Source organism: Tetrahymena thermophila (genome assembly GCF_000189635.1).
Source record: "Tetrahymena thermophila SB210 genomic scaffold scf_8254605, whole genome shotgun sequence".
In the NCBI taxonomy this organism is placed as follows: domain Eukaryota; phylum Ciliophora; class Oligohymenophorea; order Hymenostomatida; family Tetrahymenidae; genus Tetrahymena; species Tetrahymena thermophila.
Window position 1 is genome coordinate 239,702 of NW_002476375.1, and position 24,565 is coordinate 264,266.

Sequence of the window (24,565 nt, forward strand, 5' to 3'; positions counted from 1 at the left end):
AAAATAAATGGGAATTTTTAAAATTATGCATTAAAGACTTACACTGATTTCTTTCAAAATTGTCAGATTTTATTTAGAAAAATAGAAGTAAATAAAAGTAAGATTGAAATAGCTAGCTGGATGAACAAGGAAAAACATGTAGATTTAAAATATATGATGAAGTAGGCATTTTAATATTCATTTGGCTATTTATTTAGTTATTATGATTAGTTACGATGATAAAAAGAAGTAGTAGATGTTAACTTTAAATAATAAAAATTAAAAAATAAATAAAAATAAACTATTTAAAATTCTTTATACTTATTTATTAGTCTCCCTCCCATAAGCCTACACTAAATAAATAACTAAATAACTAACTAACTACTAAAAATTGAAATAACTGAGAATAAGTAGAAATAATAAATTTATAGATAGCCTTCATCTCCATTAATAATAGTTAATAAAAAATATTCAACTCTAGATTGCTAAATACTCTAAATATGAGAAAAAATACGGATAATATTAATGAGATGACATCCTCACAAGCAGGTAACTAATCTCCGATGTCTAAAAGCACTGGCTAGTTTAGAAATAAAACAGATAGCGGTCAACACTTTTATAGCACATCATAGTCAATGAATTAATCAAATTCTTCAAAACTTTTTGCATGCCCAAACATTGTTGGAATGTCTCAGTATGTAAGCGCTTCCTCTCTACGCCATGCTTCACCTTAAATTAGTTTTTCAAAGTAAGAAAGATTCCCAGAGCTTAAATCCAGTGAATCTACATTATCATAGAGAATTAATTTACCCAGCACAAACTCTCCTAAATCTTGCACTTTTGGGTTCGGGTAAAAACAATTCATTCCACAACACGTCTTGAGAAATGCTAAGGATAACCCTTCACCAAATCATTATTAATCCGCAAAGTCGAACTCCCCTTTAAACACAACTCATCACGGAAGATCATTTGGAATTCCTTTCCATTATTACTACAGAACTTATATTCCAGGATATAAAGTTCAATGCACAGAAGTAGCAAAAGAATTACCTGGAGTTGGCTAATATGAAATCACAAAAGAACCTGGAAAAGATAAATTGAAGTTTTCTTTATTCGGAAAGCCAAGAGATAGAAATTATAACTCAGACTTCCCTGCATGTAATCACTACAATCCAAATCCAGTCCTAGAACTAAATGCTCGCTATACCAAACTCACCTTTGGAAAAGGTAACAAATATGACTTCACAAAATAAAATAGAAATATTAACCCTGGTCCAGGCACATATAAATTACCTTCGCCTTTTGATAAATTCAGCCCTTTAAATAGAAACAAAAAAGATGTAAGAAGGACAGCCTTCATATGATAAAATTATTTATGAAAAATGTTAAGTTTTATATTATAATAAATTGTTCTACTTTACAATTAAAAAAATCAAATAAACTAACTAACTCTATATTTAATATAACTCTAAAAATTAATTGACTATTAGTATTATACAAATAATATTTTCAGCAAATGTATTTATCTATCTGTCTGTCTACTTATCTACATTTATTCCTTCCTTTCATCAGTCTATTTATCCTTCTTTCCATCTTATAAATGCTAGATTAACGATTGCTGTTAGAATGAAAAGTTGAAAAAAGAAATATTTCTAAATATATAAAATATTTTATTATTAAAAGAATAAAATATTAACAATTAATAGTTTATACTAATTAATTTTATATTATTAAATGATTGTTTTATCTTTTCATAACTACAAATAATTCTTTTTATTTTTGGTGTTGGCTGATTGTATTATTTCTTAACTTTAAATCGAATTTTTTAATTTAATTTTTTGTTTATTTGTTTTTCTGAAATATTTTTAAATGAACGATTCGAAAGTTTTTAAAATGCTCTCTTTTTTATTAATTACTAAACTTTTATGGTGTTAAATTAAAATTTTTAATTTTTGAAAGAATTTATTTTTTTATTTAATATTTTTAATGTATTTTTAGATAAATAAAAATCAAAAAATTAATCTTAAAATTTTAAATAAATTTAAATAATGATAAAAATATTTTTTTATCTAATTAAAAATTGAGTTAATTTTTAATAAAAATAATTTTTTTTTAAATATAAAAACTGAGTGATAAAAGATTTATCAAAATACTACTATATGTATATATAAAAGAAAATTAATAGTTTTATTATAGATATTTACATTATTAAGAAATTTAATTAAGGGTTTTTGACTTTTTATTTTTGAATATTTATTTTTTAAGCATTTTAATATTTTTTTAAGCTAAATTTCAAACTATAACATTATGCTTATTAATTTAAAAGAAATTTTATGACATCTTGATACAATCAGCTGCATTTTCTTCGCCATATATTTTTAGTGTAATTTTGCATTCTACAAAATCCTAATCATTTTTATTTATTAATTTATTTTTAAAATTTATTTAAAAAAAATATAATTTTTACTTAGTTTTTTGATTTGTCTGTGATGTGAGATATTAGCTTAGATTGGTTTCTGTTAACTATCAAATCATAAATAGTATCAAAATTAAAATTGCTAATCATACTAGTGTATTCAGGAATTAATTCATAATTTTTGTTTATTATTTGAGGAAGTTTAAAATAAAATGAATGCATTTGCTTATCATGCTTTTTAGATGTTATTTTTAATAAAGTTTTCATTAAGAAAAAGCTCTTTATTTTTAATTCTCCATTGAATATAATCTAAGTAGATAACTAATTATTTTATTGTGCTCCTAAAATATTTTCTTTTGATTTAATTTTTGCATTCTAACCCTATTAAATTAATTAAATTCAATCAATATACTTTTGTTATTTGAAAAAAGCTGAAATAAAATATTTACGAATACGTTTTATAATCCTGCTGAAACTGGTTTTTCTTATTTATTAGCAACTCCATCTTGTAGTAGTTATTTCATTATTCTTTATTGATCATCTTTTAAACTCTATATTTTTTGTTCTAAAGCAGGACTATGTTTCAAACTCATTACATATTCTTTTTATTAAGAAAAAATTTTTAGATAAATATTAATTTATATAAAAATACATACCTGTTGATACTACCAAAATGCTTTTTGATGTTTTAGGAGCTGTTCTATTGAATTCGTGCTTATTTTGAGTATAAATTTCTTAATTTTTATCACAGTCTTCTTCATTTTAGTCTTTTAGCCTATCACAAACATAAAAGCTAAACTTATTTCTTTCAAAAATTTCAAAGAATGCATTGTGTTATTGTAAAGGTAAAACGCATGATTTAAAAAGTCCGCTTTTCTTATATCTTTTAAGTAGAGAAGTTAAGTTCTCTTCTTTTTTGCTAAAATCTACATTTCCTCTTTTTTAATCTTCTTAAATTTTTATTTATTGCTCTTATCTATTAAATAATAAATTTATTGTAATAAAAAAATAATTTAATTCATATAAAAAAGTTTAATTTAAAATTTAAATCAGAATATTTATTTAAAGAAAATATAAAAAAGTTGAACGAATAAATAAAAACGTAAAAAAAATGAATAAAAATAAAATAAAATCTTAGTTACGTTTTGTTTGTAAGGTTTTGGTTAAGTTACAGGATATTTTTACTAAAATTTTAATTAGAAGAATTGGTTTACTGTGAACAAAAATGATTGTTTGGCATTTAAAGTGAGTCATTAGACCTTAGCTAATCTGAGAAAGCCTGGATGTTCTAATATTGTTAGCTCATTAATATATTTGTAAATTGCTGTGATGAATTTTGCTAATTTTAAATTTAAATACTTTGTTATGAAGAAACACTTCCAAATCTTTGATTTTAAGATGTGTTTGAAATATTTGGATTATAGCTAAATTGCTATGAAGTATTTGAATTTGTTTGAGAGTTTCTTTTTAAAGGAGTACTATTATTGCTGATTGGGATTGATGGACGCTAACCAGCAATAGTAAAATCATTAGATGAAAATAGTCCTTTACCATTGCTTACATTATTTTAAGGCTTAAATTAAACTTAAGATGCTTATTATTAAAGGTTTGCAACATTAGCTGCTGCTTATTATATAGAAGCATTCACAGACTGAGAGACAACTTATAATTTCTGTAAATCTGAAAGATTATTCACATTTTGAATGTTTGAAATATTTCCATTAATTTGGTTTTACAGTTATTGATTTATAATATTTTGTTGAATTGGTTAAATTTAACTAAAATTCATAGGATGTATTTATTAAGGAAGTGTTTAAATTGTATGAAAACTTTTATTGCTTTAGCGCACAAATTAATTTTACTGTTGTTGAGGTGGCTAATTTTAATATAATGGTTAATTGCTTTAAAGAGAGTTTTTTGCAATTTATTAAGGATTTTCTATTTTGTTATTTTCTTAATTAGAGAATCTCGTGTTAGAAGAAAGAGATTTTTGAGATACATTTTTCGAATTCTGTTGAGATTGTTTGGAATCTCTGTTAATCTAATCGCACTCGAAATCAGAAGTTGGTATACTATTCTGTTATGTGCATGAAACCATACTCTGCTTTGATTTGTTAGTGTTAGTTACATGACTGTTAATAGTTAACTGACTAGTTTAATTATCAACCATTACTCTGCTTTAAGGTGTACCAGTCAAAGAAACAAGTGCTATTCTTTTGCTTTATTAGTTTGATTATTCATACTAACTTAAATCTTATTTTTTAGATGGTGTCTTATCAGTCATATTAACTAATTGCGATTTATTTGAATTAGTACCACTGACCATTTAGTTATTTGGTTTATTGTTACTCTAGTGGGTTTAGCTACTGTAATTTACTCCACCTACTCTTGTTAATTAGTTAGTATTCTAATTACTTACTGATGTAAATGAAATACTCTCTTAATTAGCGTTAGTGCTTAATTACCCATTTAGTTAGCTGATTTAACTTCCATTAAATGGTGATTAAAGTGTAGAATTACTGTGTAAACCAGATGTATTGTTGCTTAGAGTATTATTAGTGTTTTAGTACTTAGTGAATACATTATTTCCTATTTATTAATTAAGTGATTTAGATTAATCATTCTACTTTGCTTTAATAGGAGTCGTCACTGCTTAGCTTGATTATGTAAACACAGTAACATTTTTTATATTATTAATATTAGAAAGTACATTTAAATTATTTTAATTTGTATTTTGTTGAGCTGCTGATGGTTATAATAATTAACTTGATTTTTACTATTGCTATTAATAATTCATTTAAAATGAATTAAATTGTTCTTTTAAATTGTTTAAAATTTTGTTATCATTATTATTATTGATGTTTTAGTTTCCATTAGACTATTTATTTTAAGGTGTAACAGCATTTGTTGTAAGAGGTTACTTACTCTATGAGTTATTTTATAACGATATCTATGACTTAGGAGTATTACTTGAAAATTAATGCAAGCTTTTGTGATTTTTTCTCTATACATTTTCTGCATTGAATTATGAAACAAATGTTGAATTGGTCTTATGTGCATTATTTGGTGAGCAAGATGGTTTATTTTTATTTGATAATGCACTTGTTTTACTCTTAACAGATGCTTCTCTTCTATCAGTCACATTATTTTGGCTATTTTCTCTCTAATTAATCTAATTTGATGAGAACTCTCTCTTTAACTATTATACATAGTTATTATTATATTAATAGAATTGCTGACTATGGTTAGGTAATCTTGAATTTGTGTTGTTATTAATTTAAGTAGAATTTACTGAATTTTCCTTTTATAATTGTTTTGGCTACTATGCTTAAATAGAGTTAAAAGTACTTTATTATACATTAATATTTTGAGTATTTCCATTAACTTTAACATTTTAGTTATTTTATTATATGTTGGTGTTTTAAATAGTTTAAAATTCAATAAAATTTTGTTATCCATTTAAATTTTGATTCATTTATAAACCATTTTAAAATCCAATGATAGAGCTCATATTCTGTTATGCATTTAAATTTAAGCAATTTTATTGAGGAATTTAAGAAGATGGGTTTGCTTGGTAAGTATTATTCATACCACCCTAACTTAAAACAGAGGTTCTTCCTACTAAATTATTTACTTGAGCTGAATTGATCGAATTTGAATTACTAGAATAACTGTTTCTTTAAGTAGTTGAATCAACAGTACAATTTAATTGCTTCTTAATTGAAGATTATGAAGCTATATTATGAATATTTAAACTATTATTTTATCCTATTTATGGTTAAGTTGCTCCTTTGTTGATAAAATTAGAATTCGGTATATTTGGGCTTTATGATAATTAGCTATTATTTGCATTACTTTGAAATGTGGTGTTTTATATTAATTACTGACTGTTTTAAGTTGGTCGAGGCGATACTTACTAAATGTTTTATGAAGTTTAAATAAAACTGTCTCCTAAAATAAAAAAAATTTTTGCTTTAATAAATAATTAGAAACATATAATAATTTACTTGCTTATTATTATTGTTAGTAGGTCTATTTGTGAGGAGTTGAGTGTTTTACTTAGAACGTTCCATGTTAAATATGTCTTTATGATTCATCATTTTCAACATCAACAAAATTGGAAAGAGTTTCTTACCTGTTAAAAAGTTAAGTTTGCATTTGAACTGGTTAATTATTGGTATTAGTTGTTGTAATTGTTGCAGAAGCTTATCTACAATCTATTTAGAATAACCCATTGCTTTATTGCTCCTTGAAATTTTATTGACTATTTTTTTGTTTCTGTTGTTAGGTCTCTTCTTCGTCATTGTTAAAAGCAAAAACATCTGCTATTCTTTCAAAGATATTTTTTGATTTGCTCTTTACTATTTTTTTTGGTGGTTGTTTGTTACAAAGGTGACAAATTTTAGAATTATGCTCTTGTATTTCTATTTTTTATATAAGCATCATAGTATGCAACATTTTGAAGCCACCTTCGATAACTCCTATATATGGAAATTTGAATTTGTTAAACGTTTATATAAACACTCTAGTAATATCATAATCCAAAGCCATTTCTTCGCTCAAGTCTTTATTTAATTATATAAACCATTAAGTAAATAATTTAGTTAATTTTATAAATTTGAACATCAAATAATTATTTTACTCATTTGTTCTTAAATATCACCGCCTTATTCCTCTTCATTTGAAGCTAATTAAGCAGATTTAACATCATTTATCAATAATAAAAAGTGTTTTTAATATTTGGAACTTTCATATTATTAACAAAATTATTCTGCTATTTGTTGATTTAAAGCTTAATTTGTAGTTGACAAAGAACTTACAAAATGAGAGTTAACTTTGCCTGTGCTTTTTGATCTTCTTAAATCTAAAATAAAGTAATTATTATATCTTCCTTGAATTTGGTTGGTATAAGGGTTCTTTTTAGATTTGTAATGATCTCTTTATATTTCTAAAAGATCATTTAGAATAGGATTATCCTTAAGAAAGCCTTTTATTTCATTTCTATTATCAATATCTTACCTGCAATATTCACATTCTTTTTAATACATACTTGTTTTCATTTCTATTCATTAATAAATTTTATTATTTATTTATATTAATGCTTATTTAAATTTTACATTCCTTAAGTTAAAAGTAATAATTTAATCCCATCTATTCTTATTATTCAAGGTTTTTTAATTCATTAAATATGTAGTCATTTCTCACACAGTAAATATTGCAACACTAAAATTTATCTTCATATTATTATTTGAGTATTTCTAATGGGTGAATAGGTAGTGTACTAACTCTTTCTATTTCTTACGAATACTCTTTCATTTCTTAGAAGAATTAATCTTGGTTTTAGCAACATTTTTATTTATCAAAGAGCTACATGCTGTGGATTTTTAATCCGAAAGAAATGGGAGTGCTTGATTTTAGTTAGAGAGCCCTTTTATTATAAAATTAATCAATCTTATTGCATTGAAATTTTTACTCTATAAAATAATTTTTACTTTTAATAAATAAATTTAATATCATCAAGAGACTCTATTTATATTTGGGTGAGCTTTTGAGGCAGCAAGGCAGGATCACATTTCAGAAAAGAGTCTTTTTTGTAGAGGAGAACTGCCAAAGAAATAAAAAATACAAAATTGCGATCATTTTCAACAATATATATTTCCCAAAAGTAATAAATTAATTCTAACGACATTTTACTTTAATATATTAAATTTTTGTTAAGTTAACAAATAAATTAATCAAAATAAATTTTAAATTCAATATCATATCAAACTAAATTTAATTAAATTAAATAATTATCCTACTTTGCAAAAAGTGTTAAGAACCAAGGTGTAGAATACAATTCAGGAGTGATAAAATTCTCTGATAGGTAATTGTATAGTTAAGGATCATGGTATTTTAAAAGCAGTTAAAACAAATTGAAATAGCATTGTAAGCCATTGAATTCCTGTTGAATTGATAATTAAAGTTACATTTTTAAATAAAAAATAAAATCGATAGAAAATAGTTAGAAACATTTAACGTCAGTTGTTAAAATTTAAAATAAAGCTTACAGCATCGTTGTAAATAGTAGGTATGAATCTATCCATAAAAATTTGAAAATAATTGTAAACTGTAGATATCGAAGTGTTGTTAGTTTTTAAGAAGAAAACAAAGGGACCAGCAACTTCGTTAAGTCCTTGCTTGTAAGTGATGTTTTTTTTCACACAATAGAAGGTAAGTATTAACTCCAATTTTTCCCTTAAATCATCATCAAACTGTTAAGGTCTTGTTCTCAAAGCATCAGTTTTAATTACTCTATTTTTATTAGAAATCACAATAAATTTGAATACTCTCCATTAAAACACAATCTTTTCATTGAAATTAATCGATTTCATTGCAAACTATTTCAATCATTCATTAAAATTATTTAACATTTTCTATTTCAACTTGATTGTGTATTATATATTTTTGATTCTATTAATTACCTCCAATTAGGCAATTCATTCTTTTCTTTGATACTGAGAATCTCTTGGTCGTTCTTCACAATAATATTTTATTGCTCATAAGTTTTCAGTAAAATCTAAATTATTTTTAATAAGCTTAATTAAAACGTTGTTTGATTTATTTAAAAAGCTATTTGGCTCATTCATTTTCAATTTTACTGTATTCAGCTTTTTGATTTTTGAATGAATCTTATAAATTAAAATATTGCCAAATCAAAACCATAAGAATATGCTTACATCCCAAAAAAACGATCTTTTTTGCAGAATATAAATACCTAAAGCATCTTGTTTACTGCTTACACTCTACATACCTAATTAAATATTTTAATTTATAAATTTTCTTTGTATTTTTTAAAGCTAATTTACTAGGATTTGTTTTAACATAATTCATATCACTTTCAGATGAGTTGTGAGTATTTCTAAAATTAACTTGCAAAGATTATTGCTATGAAATACTGCTGCTACCTCTATCTTACTTATACGTTTACTAAGACTACTACTGCTAATAATTAATAGGATTCTATTAGTGCTACGAATGCCCAAACTATCCTCTTTAATAAATTAACTCTTCCATATTCTTATTAATGAATACTTATCTCTTTTTATATTAAACTTTACTATGAATGAGCTTATTTATCTTTACTGTGTTTAAGAGAGTTAATATATAAAGCCAATAATATTAATTAAATTTTTTAATTTCTTTTTCTTCAAAATTTTACTAAACGTAAATTATTTGCGAAATATCATTTATTTTCTATACAAAATGAATGAAAAATTAAATTGAAAGTAAAAATCATCGTTATCAATCCAATTAAAATAAAAAGTTAGAAATACAAAAAAAATAATCATATTTCAACATAAATATATAATTAATAATATATATTGCAAGCAAACAATCAAAGCATGATTATTTTAAAAACAAATTTTGCTTGTGCTTATTTTTCAAATTTTCTTTAAAATAAGAAGAAAAATTGTAGAGCTTTTTTATTAATGAAAAGAAACACTTCTATTGTACATTTATTTTTTGCAAAATGTATTCGTTGTTAGATTAAAATTCATCAATTAAAAATCAGTTCTTTCTTTAATCAAATTATTACTTTTATATTTTTGAATGCAAGCTTATTTAACAACTATATTATTTTATAATTTTCTCATCAATTATTTTCGAGTTTTATTTTCTTTATTTTATTTTTCAGCAATCTATTAATAAAAAATATTTTAAGTATTAATTAAAAAAAGAAATTACTATCGTTTATAAACCTATTTTAAAATTTATAATATTTAACTGAATTAAAAATTTTGATTGATTAGAAACTAAAAATTTGCTTCATTTTGTGTATACTTAAACTCAAAATTAAAAAAAAAATTTATAGTTTTCATTAAAAATATTAATGCTTATTTATATTTTGATATATAATTAGTTTTACAGAATAAACCATAAAAATTCGTATTATATAAGCAAACAAATAAAACAGTATATATGAAATTTCTAACAAAAATGAAAATTTAATGAAGAAATTATATGAAAAACTTTTGAAATATAAAAAAATGAACAATTATAAAAAATAATTTGTTTGTGCAGATTTTAATTTAAAATATTTCAATAAAAAGGATTGATTGAATAAAACTAACACTTTTATTTTACTTTTAAAACTTATTGAAAAAACAAAAGTAAACATATATTTATTTAATAACCATTTAATAATTTAAATTTATAATTAATTATTGCAGAAAGTTGGTTTTATTTTTAGTTAATTGTGTTTTAATTATTAAATAAATTTTATATAAGATTTATTTTATCTATTTAAACCAAAAGTCTATTTCAGAAATCGTAATCATACTCCTCCATATCTAAGTAGTTTCCACTTTCTCTTTGATCATAATCATAGAATGCCTTAGCATCAATAAGCATAGAAACTATGATGTCACCCTATCCACAATTAATGAGATCTTAAAGGGTGATTGCATGAGGTACTGATGGCTTTGCCATATCAAATATTTCATCCTTTACATCTTCTACATTAAATCCATATTTATCCTTTTATTCTAACTTTTGGACTATTGGCCTAAAGAACATGTTTAAAACGAATGTATCTATAGCACCTTTATGATAAACATCTAAAATTTTGAAGAAATATTATAGAGATTGAGGAGTTTTTTTATTTTCCATAGCCAAAACAAAATCTAAGAAAGTCTTATAATCTATTTCACCTTCAAATGTTTAGCATTCTTCGAAAACTCTATCTATAAATATGTTCGTTAAACCCCAACTGTATTTTTACAATTCGCTTTTCTTCAACAAACCATTATGATCTGTGTCCAGTTTCAAGTATTTTTAATAAACTTTTTATGTGCTTTAAACAGAAAACCTTTTTTTATTTTAATAAAAAAATATTATCAATGCAAATTTTAGAATTAATCATTTTGAATAACTAAATAAAAATAAATTTTTTATTAAATAAATTAAAATAATTCCATTTTTTGAGTTTAATTAAGTTTTACTATGAAAATAAAACTTAATATTTTTAGAATAACTTTTTTAAGGAATTACCAATTTTATGAAAGCTCTTCAACTGTAAAACGGTCTTGACGTAATTCATAGAGCTCTGCAAGGATAGGAGATGTAAGCATATCTTTAATATAAATTCTACCTGTTCTTTTAGGATCTAAAAAGAAGAAGAACTTTCTTACAGCTGTAATAACATAAAAAGGAAAGAAATTTTCTTAGAGGTTTTGCAACTGAGCAAAAATAGGAATCAATTCAAAAATATAGTTTTCAAGATCCTTTTCTCTCAAATAGCCATTACTTTATTAGATGAATTAATATAAATAAATTTTAATTTGTTATTAAAGTTTGTAAATTACCCTATTGTGTCATATAGTGAAATTTATATTCTTGTTTAAAATAAGTTAACTTTTCTAACAATTGAATGGAAAAAGGCTATAATATCTATTCTTCCATACTCATCTCTATCAAATTTTAAGAATGTGCTAGCTGAAAAGAAGTGTCTGCATTTTATTGGTAGCATGCTTGCAATTGTTAAAAAACTATTGTAATTGATTCTTTCCTTTCCATCATTAGGAGGTGAGATGTTGTCCTTTAATAACATCCATAATTTTTCTAAATCTAATATTTATATTAATTAATTTTGATCAAATGACTTAATAAACCTTAAAATTCAATCTTACCTTCTTTATCAAGAATTTCGCTTGTTTTGTGATGTAAAAAACGAGTTCTTGCCTCTTGTCTCACTCTAAAGTTTAACTAATGCTCATTTAAGAGAGCTTTTTAAAAGAATTTTGGAATTTTTTTATAGCTATTATCATCTTATTCTTCTTTTTGCTTAGCATCATCAATATATTTCAAAAAGAGCTAATCGGTTTCATCATCTATTTCTTATGCTGTTCTTTGAGGTTTATTTTACACATAATTTCTTAAAACTTCAATCCAGTTAATAGGTTTTTTTTCAGCCATGATCTCTAACTAACTTAATTCTTAAAAATAACCAAAAATTAATAATTCAATTTTTTGTGAATAAATATTTGTAAAAATTTTCTTTGTTGTTTATTTTTTAAAAAAATCAAATTTCATAAAAAGTAAATCTATAAACAAACATTCTTTGTTAAATCTTAACACTCAAATATAATTAAAGCTGATTATTTTTTTTTTTCAAAAACAATTGCAGATATAATATTAAAGAATATCAAAATCCAATTAATTATTTTTATTTGTGTTTAATGTATTGAAATTAACTACTTAATAAAACAAACCCATTTAAACAAACATTTTGCTGCTAAAATAAATTCAAAAGTTAAAAAAAATTTTATTCTTTAATAAAAAACTTATCCTTGAGTTTATTGATTAAAACTGCAAGCATATGATTCTTATAAAATTAAGAAGCTTAATTATGATTTTATGAAAAAATAGTTTTATTTTATCATCTTAGAATTATTAAAACATAACTAAAAAGCAAAAATTATGAATAAACGATTATTTCATAAGTATAATATTATATTGTTTTTGTTAATTAATAAAAAAAATGAAATATTTGCCCGATGTAACACTCTAGATTTCTTTAAGGAATTCTGAGCTGACTCTGGGAAATTTTATTTAGCACTTGAGCTTCAAAAGAAGCACTAAAGTCTTTCATTATACGTGGGCTATAAGACATAGCTAAATTGCCATGAAAGGTTTTTGAAGTGCATTAATTTTTTTTTGTAATTTATAGTTATAAAAACCATAAGAAGAGCATTAAATATTAACTTACGCAAATAATTTAATTATGATAAATTAATTGTTTTTTACTTTTTATGGGTTTAATTGTTTATTATTAATTTTAATTTTTACTTATATTAATAAATTTTAAAATGTTATTGATCAATCAAAATAATTATGAAAAAATCTAAAAATAAAACTAAAAACAAAGTATTTTCATTAAAACAACTTATTTTTTTTTATATTTATTGTATAATTAAGGAATAAAATTAATTTTAAATCAAACTAAAATATTGCATTTTATCAAATTAAAATTAATTTTATTATTTATTTCAGATTAAAATGAAATCCTTTATGGTCAAAAAAAAGTTTTTTTTAATATAATAAATTCTCAAATTAAAATAAATTTAATGATTTTGAGCTTAATTAGTAATTAATTTTAACAAAAAAATAATCTTTCTTGTTAATAGAAAAATTTAACATTCAAAACTTAAATTACATAAATCAATTTTTAATATTAATTGGATATTTTTTTTAAAGCGATAGTTATTTCTAATAAAAAATAAATTATAATATAAGCAAAATTAGAGTAAATCTTAAAGATATTTAGACTATTACATTTTGAGTTATATGGCTCAACTATTAGCTGTAACATTTCTACCCCAAAAACTACGTTTTTAAGATGAGCTAATTTTTTCTTCTACTTATTTGTTTTTTTATTCTTTGTCATTTTAAACTTGAAAATATTAACTAGATTTCTATTATTTAGGTGTGCTTATTGCTTAGTTTGAGCTTGTTGTTTTTTAACCAATATTTAAAATAAATTTCTTCTTTTTTGGAGCCTTTTACCTATAGAAATATTCAAATTTAAAAAGGTAATTCATTAATAAATATATTTAACAAATGTTTATATTTTTATGTTGAAAATATATGAGGAATTAAAAAAAGTGTTTACCCATCTAACTGTGTAAATATATTTTGTAGTTCTTAGCCCATCAATTCGATCAATATATTATCAGTGCTTTTATTAGAGTAAGAATTAATAATAAAATAAATTTTTATTAAAAGTAAAATACTGGGTTTTATTAGGCTTGCTGGACACTTTTCTGTAAGCTTTGTAAATTTATTCATATTCATTAATGCCATAAGTTCTATCAAAATTATTAACAATATTTTCCATAGCTGACTAATCTATTATTGTTTTAATCTCACTATGGTTTTTATCATCTACTTTTTTTTTAAGTTTGTTTTTCGCTTTCACTAATGTTTTAATCACATTCACTTCTGTGTGAAGGTTTTGAGCATATTATTTGTGGACATTTTCAACGTGAGTGTCTACAATTTTGATTTAATCGTTGTTTTTAATTTGAACTAGAGGCTTTGGGAAGTAGCTGAATAAAATTCTCTACTCATAATCCAGGAGTAAGCATTTAATACGATCTATTTCCTGAATTTTATCAAGAATTTTAATAATATCAAGATTATTTGCTATTAGATCTTAAGCTTTATCTACCATTTAATTCTACTTAGTCTTGAATAATTTTTAGCAAGATAGCTTATAAACAATATATTTAAATGAGAAGGAGATTTTTTAACGACGTGAATTCATTTTTAGAAGCTCTTGTTAGATTAAACTTTTTTTTTAATCAGTTTAGTTTATTATTTTGTTTTGACTATCAACTCCTATGTTACTATCAGTATGATTATTGCTTGGAGAAGCAGTTGAATGATTTGATTGACGATTAATTTAATTTTAAATTTTTTGAATTTATGAAGGAGTTTACTTTAAAGAAGCTTTTTTAAATAAAGAGACATTTTTTGATCTATTAGAATTAAATTCTTAGTTTTTAGTTTGAGAATCTTCAATGTTTTGAGAAAATTGAGCTTTTTTACTTTGATAAATAGACACATTATCATTTTATTATGTCGTATGCTGATTAAAATGATCCTTTATATCAAAGTTAGTAAATTATGTTTAATTGTTAGATTATATACTTATTTCTTCTGGCTTTTTAGAATTTTCATCATTTTCTTCATTAAAAGGATTACAAAGGAGATCGCTGAAATTTGCCTCTTTCTCTTAATTATTATTTTTTATTTCATAACTAGTGAATTAATTGTCATTTTTGTTACTGTTATTAAGATTTTAGTCATCAAAAAATTGATTTAATCTAGCATCAGATGTAAAATTTTATGGAGAAGTGTAAAAAACTTAATTATCAGGTGGAAATTGCTAATTCTAATAATAGATATTCCGATTATTTTCTATTTACTCTTCATCTATACATTATAATAAAGAAAGATTTTTTTGTTTTGCTTAATTTTAATATTTTTTCTATTTTTATTAATCTGGCTCATAGCTATTTGTTATACTCTTGCAAACTGCTAGCATACTCTTTATTTACTAACTTTATCTAACTTAATTTAGTTATAGATTAGTATTTTCTTCATTTACATCACTCAAAACCAAATCTAAACTTTATTTGAGAGAGCTTTCATCATTATCATATGCTTTTTTTTCATCATTTTAGTCACATTTTTATTTATCCTAAAAACAGTTAGAGTTTTATTCTTTGTTATTAACTATTTCATCATTTTAATAGGCATCTTCAACTTTATTTTTGATAAATTCTATCTTTTAATTTATTAATGGAAGAGATTTAGATGGGATTATTTACTTATTCATCACGTCTTAATCCTCATAAATTTGCTATTACATAGGTAATTTTTATTCAAGCTGTTAATTTTTTACGTTTTATTATTAATTTACTTAGGAATCATTTATTTCTACTTTGATAATTGTTGCAATGCAGGTATCAGGGTTTTAATTTAAACCTTCTTTTATTTCATCTTAGAATTACTCATCAATTTTTTTATCTAAGCCTTTTTCCTTTGGTTTGAATGACAAATTTAAATTTTGTTAATCATAATTTTTTTAACTTTTTTGATAAACTTTTTCATTCAGACTTTATTAACTGATGTCTTTCTTTCCTCTTGAAAGTATTTCTAACTTTTAAACTGAGCTCTATTATTCATTTTCTTATTCTGTAATATGAGGAAGCTATAATTAAATATTTTGCTATTATTATACTCTCTTTAAATTAAAATCAAAGTATTAAGTTTGGTGATTTAAGTCAGAGTTGTTTTAATTTTATGCATGATTCTAATAAGTCTCATCATTAAGTAATTTATTATTTTCTGATTACTGCCTATTTGAAGAAAGCATTTCAATATGAATTTATTTTTCATCAGTAGAAAAGTAATTTTGCTGTGAATCTAATTATTTAGCTTAATTTAAGGAATTATAAATTATTTTATAACCATTAGGACTTTACTAATTTGATTAAATTTAAATTTATTCACTTAAGCTATGTTAGGTTTTATTATCCTTAGAATTTTCTGTTTATTCGTTTTAAATATAAGGATTAGGAGATATGCGATTTTTATCCTCTTGAATAATACACTAATCTTACTTTTACTTAACTTGAAGAGATATTTATTTGGTTTCAAACTTAGTGGCCATCTATTCGATTTATTCTTAGTTTCCTCCATCTCTGTTATATATTTATGAATTATTTTCCAAATTTTACTTTATTTAATTTGTTTCATTTTTTTATTAATCTTCTGAAATGTCATAATCATATAATTTATTTGCTAGCTCTATGACATAGTAGCTTCTATTATAAAATCCCACTATTTCATATTTATTTAAAATTTTTATATCAAAATGCCAAAATTAAAAAATTGTAAAATAAAATTTAGTAAAATTTCTAATATTCAATAAAAATATTATTACCTATTATAGCAGCCATAGCAATCATAGAGTTAACAAAACCTCCTAATTAAGATAACATATCTTATAACTTCATATAAGATCTATAGTAATACTATATAAACCTACTTCTATTAAAGTAGAAAGTAGCATATGGTTTAGTAGATCCCTTAGCAGATTATGTATATTGAGGTCTATAATCTCCATATTGCTGAACCGAGTAGAGTTATTATTAAATATCTTTGGTAAACAACAAAGAATTATCAGTTTAGATATTATATTGTGTGAAGTAAATGTCTGCTGTCACGTAGGTCTACATTTTATAATCATTTGAAAATTTGAAAATTTAAATTAATATATAAATAATTAATTAATTAATTAATTAGGTACTGCTTCTGGTTGTATTTAGAAAAATAGATCATTAGAAATTATGCTTTCAACCAAATTCTGTGGTTCTACTGGATTAAAAATATAGTTAGTCATTTAGAATTATACTCTAACTGTGGTTTAGGCAAATTATTAAGCACTTGCATATGATTAGCAAACAGGATTCCATGAGTAAAACTATGGATTAGTTACATTTATACATTTAGTAACTGAAAACTTTAAAAATTGATAAATAGGGCTTTCGTATTACCCACCAATATAAACTGTTTAATTTTTTCTAAATTAATTTAAAAAATATTTTTTATTTGAAATTAAATATCGTTTGTTTATTACAATTTAAATAATCAGTAATTTTATTAAATAAAAAGTTAATATTTTAGGAATCTAATTATTGATAAAGCTAACACATTTAAAAATATGATTATTTTATTTAAAAAATAAATAAGAAATTTCATCAATAAATTAAAAATTTCAGGTAAAAAATAAAGACAATAATTTTTTACAAAAAAATTGATTGACAGTGATAATTAAACTATAAAAAAATTAAAGTTACTTTGCACACAAATAATCACTAAGACCTAAAGTATCATAAGTACTATTTAGTCTGTCTTTACCTATCATTTACCAATGGCTTTTAGTGCAAGGCTCCATATCTAAAGGAATCTTATTATTTTTTAAGTGTTGATAGTTATTACTTAATTTATTTGAATATTAAGTAACATAAATCAACTAAAAACATTAAATAAATGAAATCATCAATCCATTAATCATTGAATCAAGTGAATTTGGAATTAATCATTTAATTAATTAATGAAATATAAATTATTCTATAAATTAATTTTAATATTTTAAAAGCTTTTAAATATTTACTGATTATGTAAGTCTTGTTCCATTCTGTAAAAGGGTGTAAGTCTTTTATTCTAAAGTAATATTGTAGTAAGGATTTTTCAAGAAATTAGGCTGCTAAATTTATACAGCAAACATAAAATCGTTTGTACTCAATTAAAGCAATGATGGGTTATTACTGAATGATTCAGACTAAAGAAGCGTAACTTAATCTATTTAGTTTAAGTATAAATAATATATTTTTAATATTTATATTTGGCTAATTATTTATTAATCATATGTTGTTATCTATATTTACTGAGACAATTAATTTAAAAATATAAAAGCGTAAAGCTTAAAATTTAAAAGGAAAGGGATAGCAATGAATGTACTTTTGTTGAGGAAGTCTAATAACTTTTTAAATATAAAATTAATGAGTAAAATAAATTTATTTTTTTGATAAATCAAAGTAAATAGTTTAATAAATTGTTTGTAATGATATTATAAATTAATGTACAGTATTCCAAAAGAATAAACAAATAATAGCAACAGTGCCTAAAGATATTAATCCACCTAAGCTAGTACGGATAGACCCATTATTCTTATAATTTAAAATAACCTGCTTACCAAAAATATCACAGTTATTTAATTAGTCAAAGATCATCATTATATTTTTCTTAAGCAATCTATTTAATTTATTATTTTAGTTCTATCTCTACTTTTTTTACTTATCTAAAAATCAATTAAAATTGTGACTTACTTTTCTTTCAATTTTTTTACATGTTATTTTTGTTTTTTTAGTAATTTGATAGTTAATTTAAAGTTAAAAATTTCTTTTTATTTTTTCTATTGATTTTCAAAAACAAAAGTAAATAAATGAATGATAAAAAAATTAATTTTTTGGTGAGAAGTTAGTTTTTATATTAAAAATGAGATCAAATAAATAAGATAGTTAAGCTTATTAGAATATATTTTATTAATTTAATTTACTTTACCATATTTATTAAATTTTATTTTTCATTATGATTGATAGAAATTATTAAGCTTTTTCAGTCAGAAAAGAAATAATTAAACAAAATATCTAAATATGATGATAATTCAACGAAAAGAAAGTTTATCCAATAAATATATAAAAATAATAGAATACAATATAATTTCTGCCAAGCAGTATTTTTTTTATTTAATTGAAGTATGTTTAATTTTATTTTTATGTTAAATTAATCTGTATTACTTATAAATATTTTTTAAAATGATTTTTAAAACCCCATCTAATTAATAATCAAAATATTATTTGTCAACAAAAATAATTTGATTTATCTTAAAATAAATTTTTAAAGTAAATTAACTATTTTTATGAACATTTAATAATTTTAATATTTATTATTTCCTAAAACCAAAAGTTTTCTTACATTCTCCATTTATTTAGAGATAAATATGAAAGACTCTTTACCCTATTTAATAAAACTAATTTCACTTTTATTAATTATACCTTTCATTTTCCAAATTTGTTTTTACTCTCCTTCCCCAAAAGGAACGCTTTTAAATTTGATTTGTTTTTTCTAGTAGCTTATTTGTTGATTCTTACTCATTTTAGGACTGTTAAATTGGCTTTTTCTTTTACTACTATTAATTAGCAATACTTTTAGAAACACTATGAGAAAGTAATTATTTTTTCTTTATTGACTTTTATCTAGCAAAATAATATATTTATATTTCAAATGTATTTGATATTAAAAAATTCTAAAAGTAAGTACAAAATAATAAATAAATAAATTAGTTAGTTAGTTAGTTTATTAAAAATTTACTCATCTAATTTTTAAAATATGTTTTGCAGTTCTTGTCCCATCAATTAGATTAAAACATTGTCAGTACTTGATTTTAAAATTAAGATAAAAATTAATAAATAAAATTCAATTCTTGCTAAAAAAATACTGTGTTTTGTTAGGCTTGGAGGATATTTTTCTGTAAGCTTTGTATATTTATTCATATTCACTAACTCCATATGTTCTATCAAAATTATTTAGTTCATTTTCCATCAATGATTAATTCATCATTGATTTTATTTGTTGCTGATTTCTGTCATTTACTTTTTTTTTAAGTATATTTTTTGCTTTTACAAGAGTTTTAATAACATTCACATTAGTATTTAAATCTTATGCATATTTTTAGTGAATATTTTCTGTTTGAGAATCTAGGATTTTTATTTTATTATCATTTATGATTTTGATTAATGGCTTTGGGAAGTAATTAAATAATATTCTCTGCTCAGAATCGAGTAGGATACACTTTATACGATCTATTTCTTGTATTTTATCAAGTATTTTTATGATATCAAGATTATTTGCAATTAAGTTTTAAGCTTTATCAACCATTTAATTTTGCTTTGTCTTAAATAGCTTTTAACATGATAATTTATAAAGAATATATTTAAATGAATAAGAAATCTTTTAACGACGAGAATTCATTTTTAAAAGTTCTTATTAAATTGTCTTAGTTTTTTTTTAGGTTGATCTAGCTATTTTACATAAATCTTCACCTATATATTATCTTTAAGAACTAATATTAGATTAAGAATTAATAATTTAATTGCTTTCATTACAAGCTTCGTTTTGCACATTCATAAACTATTAAGATTTTTAAAAAAATTAAGTTTTAAAAATGCTAGAAACTCTTTTTTTTAAAAACGGTTCTTATATTTTGCTATGGTTTTCTTGATTGATTTGAGAAATTTATGTTTCTCTAATTTAATTTTATTCATTTTATTGATTCACTTACACAGATTATTTTTTTTATATATCATATTTAGTGTTTTCAATGTTGCTGCTATTATAGTTATCTAATTAGCTGACATCTTCACTTTATTAACGATATAATACTAAATTATTATCTGAAAAAGGATTTTCAGCAGCAAAATTAAAAAAATTAGACTCTTAGTCTACGTTAACTGTTTGATGTTTATCAGACTCGTTAATTGATGATTAATTATCATTAATCAAATAACTTTTATTACTTTGATTTTCTAATTTGCTAACAACTTAAGTTTACTTTTGATATAATGCTAGAATATCTTCTGAATAAGGATTTTATACTGCAAGATTAAAAAAGTTAGATCCTTATTCTAAATTAGCTACTTATTGTTTAGCATTTTAAATAGTCGATGCATAATTATCATTTTAAAAATTACCATTATTTAATTAATCACCAAAATGTTAATTTAGTTTAGAAGTTGATTTAATATTTTGTGGAGAAGGATATAAAAATTAAGTGTCAGATAGAAATTGTTAGTTCATTATTTCTTAGTTCGAATTTACTTGATCAAAAGTTTCATCAAAACAATTTGTCTATCTTTATTATATCTTTGAGCACTCGAAAGAATTATTATCGTTTTCAATTGTTTTCCTTCTAGAAATACCTTATATGCTCTTAGGTAATTATGTTTATCTCACATAAACATGCTGTACATTTTCATTTTCCTCAACTGTATCGCTTAATATAATATCTGCATTTTAATTCATAAATTATTCATCATTTATCATGCTTTCTTTGTAATCAATTTGCTATTATTCATCTTAGTAAATTTTTTATATCTAACTATGTGTTATTTGATTATAATTATGATTTTCTTCAACTTTACTTTTTAAAATAATATTTTTATCATCAAATTTTATTATTTAATTTTAATAATTTTGAACTAATGGATTGTTAAAATAAAATTCATAATTATAAATTTTATTTTTTTCATTATCATTATTATATTTATTTTATTCTATTTGTTGTTTTAATTTTTATAATATGTTTTAATTTTAAATTTAATCTATTTATAGATTTAAATTTTATTAAGTTTTAGGTTCTAAATTAGGGCCATTCCAATTTTATTAATTCAAATTTTTTAGAAGTATTTTTTAGCTTAGATTTGACCAGGTTAAATCTTTTTTATCATTTAAATTATTGCTATGCTTTTAAGTTGTATTTTATAACTCTATTTCCTACTCAATTTTAGCAGGTAATTTGATTAATTAACCTGCAAATTGCTACTTTGCATCTTTAATTTATGAATTACTATTCTATTTTTGTTAATTTTACTGATTTACAGATAAATTGCAAATATTTAGATTATGATTTTCTGAAAAATTAGATTAAGCTTCTTCTTTTATTAAATTGCTTTTCTTCAAGTTTTTTTTTGAACATAAAGCTTCAAAATTAATTGATTTTTATTTTTCATCTACAGGGTAGATGCGATCAGTTGAGCTAAAATATTTATCATGATATACTAAATTATGTAATTTCATATTAGCATAATGAAAATCCTGTAAAGATAAGTTTTAATTTTATAATTATCGAAGCTCTAACTTATTATTGATTTCAACATTTTCCACTTAAAAAGGTGTTGAAAAGTATTTACCCTCTTGAATATCATGATTTTCTTATATTTAATGGGAAGTTTTCTCAAAATAAGATTTAGTTATCTGTTAATTTGCTTATGAGCTACTTATATCTACACATTTTAGCTAATTATTTTTTTCAAAATTTTACTATTACAAATGCTTGTAATTTGTATTATTTGTTTGATCGTACTCTTGAGTTTCAAAATCATACAATTTATTGGCTAACTCTAGGACGTAGATACTTCGATTATAAAATCCGACTGTTTAATTTAATAAAAGTTTGTTTTACAAATAAAGGTTTTTAATAATATATAAAATCAATCAAGCATAATTTTACAAAATATAATATAAAATAAAATTGTTACCTACAATAGCAGCTATCGCAATCATAGCATTAATGAATCCACCCAATTAAGATAGCACATCTGACAGCTTAACATATTACCTATGATAATAATTAGTAAATCTACTTCTGTTAAAGTAGAAATTTCCATAAGGCTTAGTATTATCTTTACTATATTAAGTGTATTGAGGTCTAAAATCTCCATATTATTGAACTGCATAATCTTATTCTTCAATGTCTTTGGTAAAAAACAAAGAATTATCAGTTTTTATATTATATTAAGTGAAAAAAATATCAGCTGTTATGTACATCTATATTTTTTTATTTAAAATAAATAGTGAAAAATATTAAAATATATAAAATTTTATACTGCTTCAGGCTATATTTAGAAAAATAGATCACTGGAAATAATGCTTTCTACTAGATTTTAAGGCTATATCGGATTAAAAATATAGTTAGATATTTAAAACTAGATTCTCACAGTTTAATACTAAGCAAATTATTAAGCATCTGAATAAGACTAGCAAACAGGTTTCCATGAGTAGAATTATGATTAAGTGACATTTATGCATTTACTTACAGAGTACTTTAAGAATTAATAAACAGGGCTTTCATACTATCCTCCAATGTAAATAATTTAATTTTTTCTAAATTTTTTTTAATTCAAAAATATTTTAAGTATTTCTAAATTTAAATAACATTTTTATTTAAAATTGAATTAAAATAAAGTTCTATAAAATGATTTTTCAGCAGGATTATTTTGTAATTTTAAAATTATTAGTTCATTTTTTTAATTTTATAAATCAAATAAAGAATTTTCAAAAATAATTTAATTTGTTTTTAATTGTTTGATTGCTATAATTTATAATAATAAATGTTTGTTTTTAGTTATTTAATTGCTATAATTTATAATAATAAACGTTTACAAATAATTGTTTTATATTGTGTTAATTTAATGTATTTAAAAGTATTTTCTAAATCAATAATTATACTTTGTACATAAGTAATCATTTAAATTTAAAGCATTAAAAGTATCGTTTAGTTTATCTTTTTATATCATACTCCAATGATTCTAAGTGCAAGGTTCCATGTCTATAGGTAACTTTTAATTATATAGAAAATATTAATTTTTTTTTTGATGAGTTTATCTAATCTTAAGTAAATCTATAAAGAAATAAATGATTAAATCTTTAAAGTAATAGGTAGAATTGCTATTTATGAATTACTACGTTCACTTATTATTAGAGAATAAATTTTTATTGTTGAAAAGTAAGTATTACTGACTGTGTAATTCTTGTTCCATTTGATAGAAGAGTGTAAGTCTTTTATTCTAGTGTAATATTGTAGTAAGGATTTTTCAAAAAATTATTCTGTTCTATTTAAACAGCAAACATAACATCGCTGGTATTCAACTTAAGCTATGAAGGATAGTTACTGAAAGATTGTGATTAAATAAGTATTACTTCATCTATTTCATTTAAAAATAGATAAATCTTAAATATTTATTCATTATTCAATTAATTATTTTTTAAATATATTCTTCAAACGATTTATTTTTTTATCAATTAAATGGTTTTAAATTTATTATAAAAAAATGAAAAATAAAAAGAAGAAAGAAAAAAGCAACTTTTATCAATGAAATCTACTAACTTTTTATACAAAAAAATAAGAATAAATATCGTTTAACATATGAATAAATATCAGCTTAAATAAACACATATTTTAATTTAGAGATAAATAAATAAACTTACACTATTCCA

The 24,565-nt window shown here is 22.2% G+C and overlaps 4 protein-coding genes across 4 annotated transcripts; 1 reads left to right on the plus strand and 3 right to left on the minus strand. All coding sequences in view use genetic code 6, as the record gives it.

The window, feature by feature from the left end:
- Window positions 1-509: 509 nt before the first annotated feature.
- Window positions 510-1,343, plus strand: TTHERM_00621339 (hypothetical protein; the record flags this gene model as incomplete). The annotated part of the gene is made up of 1 exon (XM_001471341.2): window positions 510-1,343. The coding sequence occupies one exon, from the start codon at window positions 510-512 to the stop codon at window positions 1,341-1,343; it is 834 nt and encodes a 277-aa protein (XP_001471391.2).
- A 928-nt stretch (window positions 1,344-2,271) lies between these two features.
- On the minus strand, window positions 2,272-9,604 carry TTHERM_00621340 (rab-GTPase-TBC domain protein; the record flags this gene model as incomplete). Its single annotated transcript, XM_001017959.3, has 14 exons — window positions 9,244-9,604; window positions 9,115-9,188; window positions 8,860-8,954; window positions 8,446-8,689; window positions 8,197-8,339; window positions 7,888-8,088; window positions 7,513-7,823; window positions 7,038-7,457; window positions 6,403-6,960; window positions 3,538-6,346; window positions 3,052-3,371; window positions 2,845-2,996; window positions 2,447-2,776; window positions 2,272-2,385 (listed from the first exon to the last, which is right to left on the minus strand). Exons 1-14 carry the CDS (start codon window positions 9,449-9,451, stop codon window positions 2,272-2,274), a joined length of 5,979 nt encoding a protein of 1,992 aa, XP_001017959.2. The 5' UTR covers window positions 9,452-9,604.
- A 1,095-nt stretch (window positions 9,605-10,699) lies between these two features.
- On the minus strand, window positions 10,700-12,352 carry TTHERM_00621360 (serine/threonine-protein phosphatase 2A regulatory subunit B subunit gamma; the record flags this gene model as incomplete). The annotated part of the gene is made up of 4 exons (XM_001017961.3): window positions 10,700-11,246; window positions 11,429-11,683; window positions 11,743-12,004; window positions 12,067-12,352. The coding sequence occupies 4 exons, from the start codon at window positions 12,350-12,352 to the stop codon at window positions 10,700-10,702; spliced, it is 1,350 nt and encodes a 449-aa protein (XP_001017961.2).
- Window positions 12,353-13,728: 1,376 nt separating this feature from the next.
- TTHERM_00621369 (accessory gland protein Acp36DE, putative) lies at window positions 13,729-24,199 on the minus strand (the record flags this gene model as incomplete). Its single annotated transcript, XM_001471342.2, has 15 exons — window positions 13,729-13,942; window positions 14,049-14,114; window positions 14,170-16,786; window positions 16,890-17,178; window positions 17,256-17,529; window positions 17,806-17,915; window positions 18,123-18,310; window positions 18,663-18,763; window positions 19,567-19,767; window positions 19,883-19,948; window positions 20,010-22,722; window positions 22,828-23,116; window positions 23,176-23,452; window positions 23,798-23,907; window positions 24,086-24,199. 15 exons carry the CDS (start codon window positions 24,197-24,199, stop codon window positions 13,729-13,731), a joined length of 7,629 nt encoding a protein of 2,542 aa, XP_001471392.2.
- Window positions 24,200-24,565: the final 366 nt, after the last annotated feature.